This window comes from Lepisosteus oculatus, chromosome 7 (assembly GCF_040954835.1).
Source record: "Lepisosteus oculatus isolate fLepOcu1 chromosome 7, fLepOcu1.hap2, whole genome shotgun sequence".
NCBI lineage: Eukaryota > Metazoa > Chordata > Actinopteri > Semionotiformes > Lepisosteidae > Lepisosteus > Lepisosteus oculatus.
The window spans coordinates 7,619,940-7,632,552 of record NC_090702.1 but is presented as its reverse complement, the minus strand read 5'-3'; the positions used below and the strand labels follow the sequence as shown (position 1 = coordinate 7,632,552).

General features: G+C 39.2%; 1 protein-coding gene across 1 annotated transcript in view; it reads right to left on the bottom strand.

Moving 5' to 3' along the window:
• LOC102694486 (adiponectin receptor protein 2) overlaps positions 1–12,613 on the bottom strand; it is a 55,999-nt gene that overhangs the window by 6,009 nt on the left and 37,377 nt on the right. The window contains exons 3-7 of the mRNA XM_006633669.3: positions 11,623–11,769; positions 8,303–8,474; positions 3,354–3,540; positions 2,816–3,003; positions 1,496–1,689 (exon numbers count right to left, since the gene is read on the bottom strand). Of these exons, the coding sequence (XP_006633732.2) occupies positions 1,496–1,689; positions 2,816–3,003; positions 3,354–3,540; positions 8,303–8,474; positions 11,623–11,769 (888 nt within the window). The remainder of the gene's footprint in view (positions 1–1,495; positions 1,690–2,815; positions 3,004–3,353; positions 3,541–8,302; positions 8,475–11,622; positions 11,770–12,613) is intronic.

Below are 12,613 nucleotides of genomic sequence, written 5' to 3'. Positions count from 1 at the left end.
AAACACAATTCTAATTTCTCCAATGACTGCCAAAACACCTTACTGCAGCAATGTCAAATTGCTGGCTCTGTTTTTTTTTTTTTCCAGAAGGAATTTCAATGTCTACCATAACTTCAACTTTAGGATTTGTGCAGGTTGGACCAAAACATAATTATGATTAATTGAATAAGTGTCATAAAAAACAAAACAAAATAGTGATGATTGATCATGTTTGTTCTTGCTAAGGTCACCCACCATAATTATGGTAAGGATAAATCAAATGGGGAATAGGCTCAGCAGTTTCATGTGGGACTACACCATGGAAAAAGAGAAGACACGGGTCATTCTGAAAAGAGTCAACTACAGCTTCTGCGAACTGAGGAAATACTCTGCATGGAAAAAGACGGCTGCTCCGTGACCCCACTGCCCTTAAGGTCCAGTATTCCCATGTGTGAAGTTTCCATCAGGAAGCTGAACTCCATCCCACTTCCTATACGACCAGCTTCTCTCCTACGGGGCAGAAGTCGGGGCACCAACCCCTGACCTAAGTCACACACTACTGCATGTGACTGGAGACCAAGCCTCGTGCCACACAACACACACATCTGGGTTCAATCTGCAGAGCCCCAAATATAGAATGTGTCTACATAATAAGACACAGATGCCGTTCTGCTTCCAGAGGGAATAATTGGAGGAGGGGTCACCGCAATATTGTAGGGGACAGGTGTTATTTTCTTCTGCCCTGCCAAAAATAGCCCAACCAGATCTCCGCTGTCCAGGCTAGGGTGCTTTGCTTATACATTTCAGTAGATATACCAAGCCACTCTCCTGCCTGGGGGATTCTTGTTCAGAGAAAAACTGTTCACCTGCTCAAAACCATTTTCCATAGCCAACTCACAGGGGGCAAAAATTCTAGGTGGACAGGATTGCATCTAAAAGACAAAGGCTGGTTGTTTTATTGCATCTTTTCCACAAACAAAACTAAGGAACTCATTGTAAATAGTTTCACCCACTTGTGTTCGATGCCCACGAAAAAAAAAAACACTTAATCAAAACTAAAATTTTCAAAATGAACACTTTTATAGGCGAATGGAATTAAACGTCAACAAAGATACAGAATTTCACACATTTTCTGTTGGATACAAGGCAAGACTTTGACCAGGTCACACAAACACATTCACTTTACCGCTTGTTAACCTGGAATCAATATATTTCTCATTTTCCTTTTCAGTTATTGTTGACTTAACCTCATTTACCTTTAAAAGTGTTTGGCTAGAGCACTCGAGTATTAATATAAACAGGACTTAATTCAGTGGACCATAATACCATACACACTTTCGTTACCTCTGTATCAATATTAATAAAATTAGTAGTCCTATGACAAAGGCTATATAGGCCTCACTCCCAGGCACATTTGGCACTGTGCAATGCCCAAAAAGCATATGATGAAAACTTAACAAAAATTGTAAATATAACTGTGAGGTAAAAGAATCACAAAAAGAAAGTTCAAAATTACCCAGATGTCACACTTCCCAGGGAAGAACCGCTCGGGGATGCGGGCAGCATACAGGCATGCTCCAGTAATGTACAGGACAGCCATGAGGAAGAGCCAGCCCATCTGGCCCATAGTGGTGGCTCTGAAGAAGCCTTCAGAGATGACAAAATGCAGCGTGGGAACCACACCACTCAGCCCCAGGCCTACAAACACACCTGCGGGGAGACGACACACATTGCTTAACGTGCTGTGTACACACTGTAAGACACTGGTTTTGTGTTAAAGAGTTTATTTGGACTACACAACAGTTGTAAAAAATTCCCATAAAGTAGTAGGAGAATTGAGAGAGGCACGAAGCTATTGTGGTGACAATGGCAATCATGATTGTTTTGGTATGAAACAAGTCAATGTGTAATGCTGGAAAATCAAAGTATGCCAAGGCAGCATTTCCCCAGAGTATGCAAGCAGCCAATTAATATTTATAATCTATATTCAAACATTGATCCAAGTTTAAGTTTAAAGCTTCTAAATATACAACATTAAAGCCTGCATCGATAAACTAAAACAGTGGTTTATATTTCAATGTAAAATACTTTTAAACGTGAGATTTGGAAAGCATGTCCTTATAACTTTTTTACTTCAAAAAAATTAATCAGATGCAAACAAGACCAAGTGTAAAAGAAGTTGAAACCTATCAAGGGGTTTAATTTACATCATTTTACTGCCACTATATTTTAGTTGGCCATTAAAAGAGAGAATCCCTGTGCCTGGCACCAGGGCAGTTTCCTATAATTGCACCATAAATGTCAGCAGGGAACTTTAGTGCATTATCTAAATGGCCTCTATAAAAGTGCCATAAATTGATAACTTGAGATTGTTTTTCTGTGGCCAATTAACTAATCCTAGCACTAAAGCTAAGGTTCAGGTTCCAAAGAGAATTTACAAAAACAACAGCCACATCAACAAAAAACTAGATCGGCCATTTAGATTTACTTGAGAAGACTGGTTGTATCTTGCTCTGTTATCTCCAATTTAACCCTATCCCAGGGTCCTAGATAGTTTAACATCCAGACCTCCACACTTCCCTCTCAGTGCATACTCAAAGCCTTGGCAGGCATTGCTATTGCTGTGTTTAGGCAAAACAAGGGAGACAAAGACAAAAATAGTGAAGCAATATATTGCACAGCAAAAAGAAAAGTCAGATATTATTCACTCAGAAATAAATGCATGTTATTAAAAAAATAAATAAATTATATAAAATTCAAACTCTCAGTGACTGCTGTTCTTCAGGCGTGCTTACGATTAAAATGCAGGAATGGCTGGGACACCTCTCAAACTCACCTGCCCTCACCCCACGGTATTGGGGTGTTGCAAAGCGATCCCACTGGGACACGACAATGGCAGAGATGCCCAAGACACAGATGACAATCAGGTAGATGAAGCAGGGCTGGGGAGAACAGTAGAAGGAGTAGTACAGCCAGGGAACAAAGCTGCCCATGATCAAGAAGGCAATGCCCGAGTAATCCAACCTGTAAAACAGACAGAATTGGTCAAGTCACCAAGTGACTGAAGCATCTAAGAAATTAGTCCACATTAGTTGACTGATCCAACCCACCATTTACAAAGGCGCTCTCAAACTATATGCAGTGTAGATAGCACTAATAACTACATTTAATAAACCTTTTTGGCAAACATTATTTTGGATATTTTAAAAACAAAAGCATGGGCCTACACAATCAGTGCATATGGATGTACTACAGACATGGTTTAAAGTCAATGCACAAAAGATGCTTAGGAAAATACCATCAGATTAATGACGGAATGGCTCCTCATATCCTACAACCCAATCACCATACGTCATCTATGCAGAGCCACTTACTTGGAGAACATGCGTGACACCCCTTCCGAGTGGCAGTACACAGTGTGGAACAGCCAAGAGAAGGAAAGGCAGAGAATGGCGCCCAGGAAAAACATGCCAATCACAATCTTCTCTTGGAATGGTGCCACAAACGTCATGTTGGGCCGGAACATGTAGACAATTCCCAGACACAGGAAGAACAGGCAGCCTGGAAGAAGGAAGAACAGACCAAATTCATACAATAGCACGGTACTGTCTGCATTTAGGGCTATCATCCGGTATTGCATGTATTCATTTAAACTGTCAGATTCAATACTATGACCAGTACAACTTCTCATTTTGCTACCCTTATAGATTTGCATCCATTCTCGACTGCAGTGCTAACACCTTAGAGTGACCTCTAAGGAAAAAGTGTGCTGTGGCTGTTAAGCGTTCAGTGGTGTTGGTGGACTAACAGATGGCACTCTTCATTCTTCCCCCAAATCAATGCAGCAGCATTGAGACTGGGAAACTTCTGTAGCTGGTGGCATTCTTTGGATGAAACATTAAGTTGAGGTCCCAAATAATTGACCATTAAAGATCACGTAGCACTCTTTGAAAGAGAAGGGGTTTTAACTCAAGTGCCCTGGTTAAATTCCACTTGGTGTGGTGCAATCTAGTTTTCTGAAAGCTCAATTTAATTTAGTTGAAGTAATTCTCCACTGCTCCACCTACACAAAACAACGGCTATTGGGAACTACACTTCAGTAGCAGATGAAGTGGGTCCCTTCTTATATGTAAAGTGCTTTGGGATCTTCAGATCGCCTTACAAATAGAATTAATTATCCAACTGTGTAAGTATTTGAAACGTTCCACTCAACACCACATTGTATGGCTGTTGGTTTACCCGGTGTGTTCCTATAACCCTGTCCTAGTTGTAATGAAACGATGCGAATAAACACAAGTCTTTTTGAAATGCATACAGAAATAAGCAACTTGTTAACTATTCACTTATTTAACACCACAGTGCTAGAGAAATAAACATTTATCTTTCGATGCCCATGTATTCTACAATTGTTAGTATGATGTAATTTCAATAGCATAACATTCATACAATTAAATAAAAAATTGTCTCTCAAACTATTAAAAAACCAAAAGCCACCAACTGATAATCTAACGATACTGTAACTCCAAAAAGGCTGCTGTCTGCTCTGATTGTTCTTTTTTTTCTAAATCCAGGAACTGACAGAAACGTGATGCTGCTGATAAACTGAATCCAGTGCAAATGACACTGGAATACAGCAGCAGGATCAAATGAAAAGCCTGATCTGGTCTCTATCAAGATGAAATGAAACAGTGAAATCAAACTCTACTGTTCTGACGAAGCAGACGAAACTCAAGGACACTGCCACACTACACCTGGAGTGCGCCAGACAGGAACTCACCAGGGCGCTTAATAACTATTGGCTGTGGAATTATGAAATAAAAAATATTTCACAATTAACTGGAAGATTCTATATTGACTCAATGCATCATACCCGCAGTCAGCTAGCAAATAAAGATATAAAAAGGATTAATGGAGTCAATGATCTTAGTTGTGAAACGTTTAATCTTTTAGTATCTTAATCAAGAAAAACAGCATATGGAAACAGCTAAGAGTCAATTATTTCAAAAGTAAATATGAAGTTGTAATACGAAGAATTATCCAAATTACTGGATTTGTATTTCTTTAAGTAAACCTAACATACTTCAATCTTATAATGTATGCAATTTTATTTCACTTCAAGGAAAGTTTATTCAAATCTAATGCACTACCAAAACACTGCAGTGTATGTTAATTCAATAGGGAATAAATGAATAAAGTCTATATACATCATAAAAAAACAATGGTAATCAAGTAAACCTCTTTCCGATTTTTGGAGAGGGCTGAAATCTCTTGCTTAGTTCACCAACATTTCTATAGCTGAGCTCTCAAACACAGGCAGAGTTTGGGTTTTGGAGCTCAAAAACCCAAATTGTGTGCTCTTCAGCAGAGTTTGATATAATTAAGATATGCAAGTGCTTCAGGGAGGGGAATCTGGATGAGACAAGTGAAGACTTTTAACAAGCATTTTTCCAGCTCCCCTATTTTTCCCTGTGGGAATAGCTACCAACTGTACTGTGAAACAGGAAACAATTATTCAGTTAACGCCACTCCAACCTTTCTGGTTGGAGTAAAATTTAAGTTAACATAAAAGAACCTGAGCTGCTAACTACTACTATTGCTGACCACAAAGAAGATGACATAACCCAAAGAACAGATGACACCATATACATGAGTATGAAATGCAGTTTTGTGAGGTACCTGGTCTGTGTTAACAGACCTCTCCTGTCACCCAAACACCCCTGAAATATGCCCCACACAGCTTTCTCACCACATTATGCCCAAAATTGAGGATACATTCCAAGCATGTGTGTTCCTATCCAATTATGAGAGGAGATATCTCCTTGGTCTCATCTCAATAAAAACAGTATTTTGCCAGCACTAACCACTAGGTGGCAGTAAAAACATTCACAATGAATTGTAAAACACCATGCATTTTTCAATTTGTGATGAATAAACAATATTCATTTGCTACTTCTGCTTCTTCTTTTGTTGTTTCTAGCAGTTATATGAAATGTCCCTGCTGCACAAAATTTCTCAAAAAAGTATTTCCAGAAGACCTGTGCTCTCAAAAAGAGACTAAGTTTACAATTTGCTTTTAGTACATTAATACAAAAATGTATTGAGGTGACATGTTTGATGCAATTAGTCCTAACCTAAATCACGATTGATAATATTTTAAGGTGCCCTACAACCTAGACTGATCCTATTTTTGGATAAGAGATAAATCTTTCAAGATGTTTTACTCCAAATAATCTTGAAAAAATAATTGCAATATTTCCTTAGTTGTAATGTTCGTTACATTTCTGACAATTTCACATTATTTTATGTTCTCTGGGGACAAATTCCCTTCATTGCTCAGCGGTTAGATGCTTCTTTTTACATGCATTAAGCAAAAATAAAAATCCCTTTCTGTGAAACTCGGTAATGAGCATGTAGTATCAAGGCAAACTGTGCCTGCTAGTATTTCATACAGTAAAGGATACATTAGTGGTGTATTTCAGGAGAGATGATTATGATTACGAAAAGCACTTTTCATTACTGCAATGATAAGGCTGTCAACTCCAAGACTTAGTGGGCAGACAAACATTCACCTCCAACTGTTAATACATTTCAAGAGTTATAATAGCTAACTGCCTTAGTCATTCCTCAACATGCCATGGAAACAGCTTTTCTCACAAAAGCAACTCGACACTGGGGTAAAATGGCACGAGACCCATTTCTGGAAAATTGATCACACTGCACTCAAGAAGATGGCTCTAAAATGCGACTCAGATGTTGACAGTTATTTCCATTCAGCTTTTAATGTCATAATGCAAAAATGTAATAATGCAGTGATGGTTAAATTCATTATAGATAATTACTGTGGGGCACATGAGCACAATATTTCAATATCTGCCTACAGTAGCTAATTGCTAAAGGAGAAATGTTTACTCCAAACAGAGTTCCAGACCCTCTGGGCTTAGATAACAGACCTCTTTTTTTAATGTTTTGCCGTTCATCACTGTTACATCAGGGAAACTTCATCCTTCCTCACATTACCCATATAAAACTGTTACACGTAATTAATTTACAACAGATTATACGAGCTGGTAGATCTCAACCAGTCAACTATATTACTGGTTCTGTCCTGTCTGTACTGACTTTACTTACACTGTTTTTGCAATGTGTAACCGATTTTTGTTTATAGATTAATGTAATTGTTGCTATTTTCAACAAAGACTCAGCACAGGTTCATGGCTTCCATAACTGTCTCATTAATGAAGCATTAAGGGAATATCACCCATGCAATTTAAGCAGCAGAAAGACAAAGTACAATGTGAATCTATTCTTTTGGCAACTCCACGACAAGGAACAACACTCCAAACACAAAACACATGATGGCAGGATACAGTAGCCATGTCATAGAAGTATCACTACCATCACTACCACAACAGACAGTGCCCTCGAGATGTCTTCATATCCTTGATGAAATAAGATAAACATATGACAAAAAAGGTTATGGACTGAATAAAGTGTCTTGCTTAGAGCAATTCTAAAAATTGTTATACTGCAATTGTAATAGCATTGCAAAGAGCAAAACTGTATCTGTCAGAATTACCAAAATTCCAGAAAACACAAGGGTCATATTTTGCCTTTTAGGATTCTTTTCAATAGAATTAAACAAAAACAAATCTACTATAGCATTCTGGGCTATGAAAGAGAAAAGAAAGGCTCTGGACGCTATATTTCTCTGTGGTTTAAAAAAAAAACACAAATGTTTTTAAAAAGACGTCCATTAGTAACAACCACCATCACGGTAACAATCAGAGAGCTCTCTGAAGACTAGAGGAAAAAGATCATTCACCTACCCAAGTGGACCATGCCACCATGAGCTGTGAAACAAAGTAATAATAATAATAATAATAATAATAATAATAATAATAATAATAATAGCTTACACCTATATAGCACTTTTCTGGACACTCCACTCAAAGCGCTTTACAGGTAATGGGGACTCCCCTCCACCACCACCAATGTGCAGAATCCACCTGGATGATGCGACGGCAGCCATAGTGCTCCTATCCAGGTACTGACCAGGCTCACACCTGCTTAGCTTCAGTGGGTTGCCAATTGTGAGATGCAGGGTGATATGGCTGCTGGCTATGTGTTTGGGAGACTACTGTTAACCCAGAGGCAACATACACCCTGGCATCTTCAGGATAGGAAAACTATCATTCCACATCACCTGCATTAATGTAGCAAACATAAGGTAACATGTATACTATGAGATGTTGTGTTTTGATGCACTTCATGTTGGAAAGGCTACCAGCACTAGAAAGCACTACATAATGTGGTCTGCTCTTACCTAATAAGTGAGTCCAGATGTTGCCAGTCTCCGTGTGGATTCTGAAGATGCTCTTGAAGCAGGCTCTGAAGGAGGGCATGGGTGGCCTGTGGCCATGCAGAAGGTAGTCATTGTCCTTCAGCCAGTCAGGCAGCACATCATGGGGTATAACCCGCCACCTTCCTTCCCAGACCTAGGAAATGACGATGAAAAAGCTGTCTCTATGTACTTGTTGCATGGTGTTCAGAGAAAATGGGTTATTGAAAGCAAGTTGGAACTTTCTACAATCAAATAAGGATTAACATTTATCTTTGATCCAACCAAAACCCCATATAATCAGTGGGAAACAAGGCAGGCTGAATGGCATTTCTCAACTATTATCCCTTTATGATTTATAAAATATTATGCCAAACAACAAAAAGGCTTTACATGCAAAAGCATTGTACTGCTATTCTTAGCTCATAAACTACGGAGTAAGGATATCCCCATCAGGTAGCCTATCTGGATGAGGAAAGAAGGGTAGGGGTTTTTGGAAGATAACAAATACACTATCCAGCAGGGCCAAGAGAAAACTCCAAGCAAATTCAGCCCCTGCTGTGCTACAGCTGCAAACTCATTCTGTATGAATATGCAGATATCAGATGGGAGTGGGCACTAGCAGACGATCTTTAGGTGACCAGTGATTTTCTAGCTATTTCAAAGTTTAAGTTTCTGTATTTATCTCACGGCTTCATAACCAGCATATTTCCACCCATTTTGTGGCAGATTAAGCTGCACTTGGGGGGAAAAAAACACACTGGTAAACTACTGCAGCCAACATGGTTTTTCACACTTCTGCCTATAAAAACGCTCACAGCTGTCTTGAGGTACGATTTCATTTTTAAACCCAGCGGGGGGAAAAAAGATCTGTACTGTTTAAGGTTACCAAAACAATCACACGTAATCCCAACTGTCTGTAATGAAAATCCGAGAGTCTATCAATCCTGTTTTAGAGGCAGAAGGGTCTTTTTTTGGCTTTAAGGACTCCCAAGGACTCTATGGGCTACAGGCAGGGAGGGGGCATGCTGTTTACCAGCAATACAAAAACTCTGTCTTCTTGCAAAATCTATTTAAGTGCAAGGTCAAGGATATTATATGCAGCTATCGGCAAAACCATTCAGATGCAGCAAGGACACAAGCAGTTACTGTACTCATATGTGCCCCAGGTGTCAACAATACCATACTGCAGCGTGTTTATTGGACGGAGAAAAACATTTTAATTTAAAATGACAAAAATAAACTGTATGGTGCTCACTTCCGCTTTTACCTTACCTATTATTTCAGTCTCCTATAAACGATCTATCCTGATGCAAATACCTAATACTCCTAAATGAATACTATTAAGCTTTATTCGCTAATAAAATCCATTTCTACTTCGATCGGTCCACTGTTGCAATTGGACACTCCTGTTTTTGTCCCCTTTCGGTATAAAATGTGACTACAATGTTTTACTTGGCAGTGAAGTACAAACCGCAGGGTGTTAACAAGGCCTGATGGGTAGCTTTAATATCAGAGCAGGCAGAGATACAAACACCAGTATGTGTTTGGCTAAAAACTGGTCAAACACGGATATGGCTGTAATTTTCTTTTCATTTTTCCCTGCATCATTCACTAAGCTGACTCACATTTGTTGTGAAAGCTCATCCACGGGATGAATCCATGGACAGGGAGCAGGACAGTGAATTGCACAATGATCTGCAGCCGAAAGGGAATCCAAGTGCTGCAGGCTGTGTAACCCTCAAACATGCTCATCTCATTTGTCACATCATTAAAATTAGACAGGAATTCAATTTGAATGGTTTGCTAATTAGTTATGTGTAAGTGTTACGTCTATTAGTGAGGCTATGCGCAAAGCCTAACTGATAGATGCAACAGAACAATAATAATACAGGAAAACAAAGGGACAGTAGTCCCAGAGAAGTTTGCTTTTTTGAGAACAAAACTTCCAGTTATTGAATTCTCCTCGCATGACACATCATGCAAAGGCCTGTAATCAATTCCATAAAGCAGATGTATTATGCCCAAACAAAAATACAGAAGAGTACTCTATACCTTTTTACAGGAGATTCAGGAACAGCGGAAACACCTGAGTCAAATAAGTCATATAGCTCATTTAAAAGTCACCAAATCATTTCCATTAACTTTTGGAGCTTATTTATATAAAATATTTTTTTCGGCATTCTCTAACACTACAGTGTAAGGAATTCTGTGTATATTATACATCTCTATGTTACACATGATAGATTTCTATGTAAATGTTGCTCAAGTCACTAAGCCTCCTTTGAGGAACTTGCTGTATGTCCGTCAGCGCATGCAAGAATGGAGTCACTGAGACGATCAAACATGAACTCACCTGAATCCAGAACCCCATGTCGTACATTAATCATCGCCGGCACGCAAGGTGAGTGGATAAAAAAGGAGGGACACAATTAGAATCAAACGCCACAAAAAGAGACATGTTTCTCACAAAGAATTCCACATATTTCTGATATGTGGCAAACGATATTGTAAACTAAATACACTGATGCAAGATACGTTGCATTACTATTTCGGTCTTTAAACCTGCGGTGTAGAAAGATCTTGATCAGGAGGTAAGTGGATCTTGCTGGTCTCTGTATTGTCTCTTACAGACCTCGTCTCTTTTCAGGATTAAGTGGCAATAACCGATTGTGTCATTGACTAGTCCTGAACAAGCAGGAGGGGTGTTGGGTTTAAATGCACGTCTGTGTCCTGGTGTGGTTGTTGAGAAAGTTATGAAAAATATTTTTGCAAGAAGTATTACTTGAGTAGACCAAGTAAGACCAGTATGGTTCTAAATCCTACTGTTGAGCACTCAAGTGAATTGACTATTTTTTGTGTTCATTTTGCTCTGTACTATCCCTGCACTATTTTCTATTTCATGATGTTTTTAGAGGCTTCTGCAGGATTTTTTGGGGGTGTTTGGGGAATTTCTGTTTTCCTGATATTTCTCATTTCACCTGTAAAGAAACCATGCTTATTCATTTGAGTGTTCTTTTTCTCCTTAACATCATATATGACTCAAAGAAGCATTACTTTTCTGACTAAAATACCCTCCCAAAGATAGGAAACCCACAGGAACCTGTCCTTGCAAAACAAATTCTTCTTTAATCAACCAAAAGGCATCTTCCTCAAAATTTAAAAGTGGCAGAAGTATTTGTTCAGGTCTAGGTTTGAGCTTCTTTCTGGTTGCACAGGCAAAATAAAGGGTCAATGGGAGTTTTGTAACTAATATGTAAGTACAAAGGCACGCGCGAGTGAAGATATTACTGGGTGGGGTTTACCTTGTGTACAAACTCCTCCATCCTCTCCATGGCGTGATGGGCCTGCAGCAGCGGGGTCATCCCCATGAAGCCTTCGTCTGCACTCTTCTCCTGCTCCTCCTCTTCCTCGCTCTCCTGAGCTCTGCATCCTTCAGGCTTGGGAACATCCTGAACAAGACAGACCAAGGTCAGTCGACACCTAACCCAGCGCCCAGCGCTGCCTTGAGACATAATCATTGGCAAGGAACTACCCCCTGTGGAAGAAAATACTCACTTCACTACTGAACTCCTAATAAAAAAGGTAAAAAAAATTGTAGGAGATTGCAGCATGTCATTTGTGCAAATGATCATTTTGCTTAAAGGACCTATGCTTGTATACATCTCATATTCAATTATTGGCAACATAATCATTTGAATATGTAAGTGAAAAGTAATGCTATGAAATATATTAACCTTATTTTAATAATGTATTGATAAAGGGCACAGAAACCTGGGGAAACTATTACAAACATGGGGTCATGTCATTTCTTAAGAGCCATTTACTTCACCCTATAAAAATGTCCAGTAGCGTCCCTCACCAGGAAAAAGCAGACCGAAGATGAATGGAGGCATAAAACTGATCCAAACCTAAATCTCATCCAAATCTAAGTCTGGAATGGGCATTAAGTTACAGCTCTTAACACTTGATCCCTAAACAGTAGATTGCACTGCAAACACAGAGACTGCAACTAAACACGTTTCTGTTTATTAGTCCCAGTCAAAATTCTTGGTGTCCTACTAAGGCCAGATAAAATGTTCCTATAAACAAAACAAACAGGATCCCAAAGTGTACTGTTACCAGGCAACATACTAAACCACACATTCACAGCACAGTATAGGAGTACATTATGCAGCTGATAAATACTGCATCGACCCCCCTGACCCCGCTTATACCAGCTCTGAGGTTTCTGTGTAGCCACAGCCCCAGTTCCCTCATTAATCTTTTCAGCAGCAGCAAAATTGCCGTATTGAG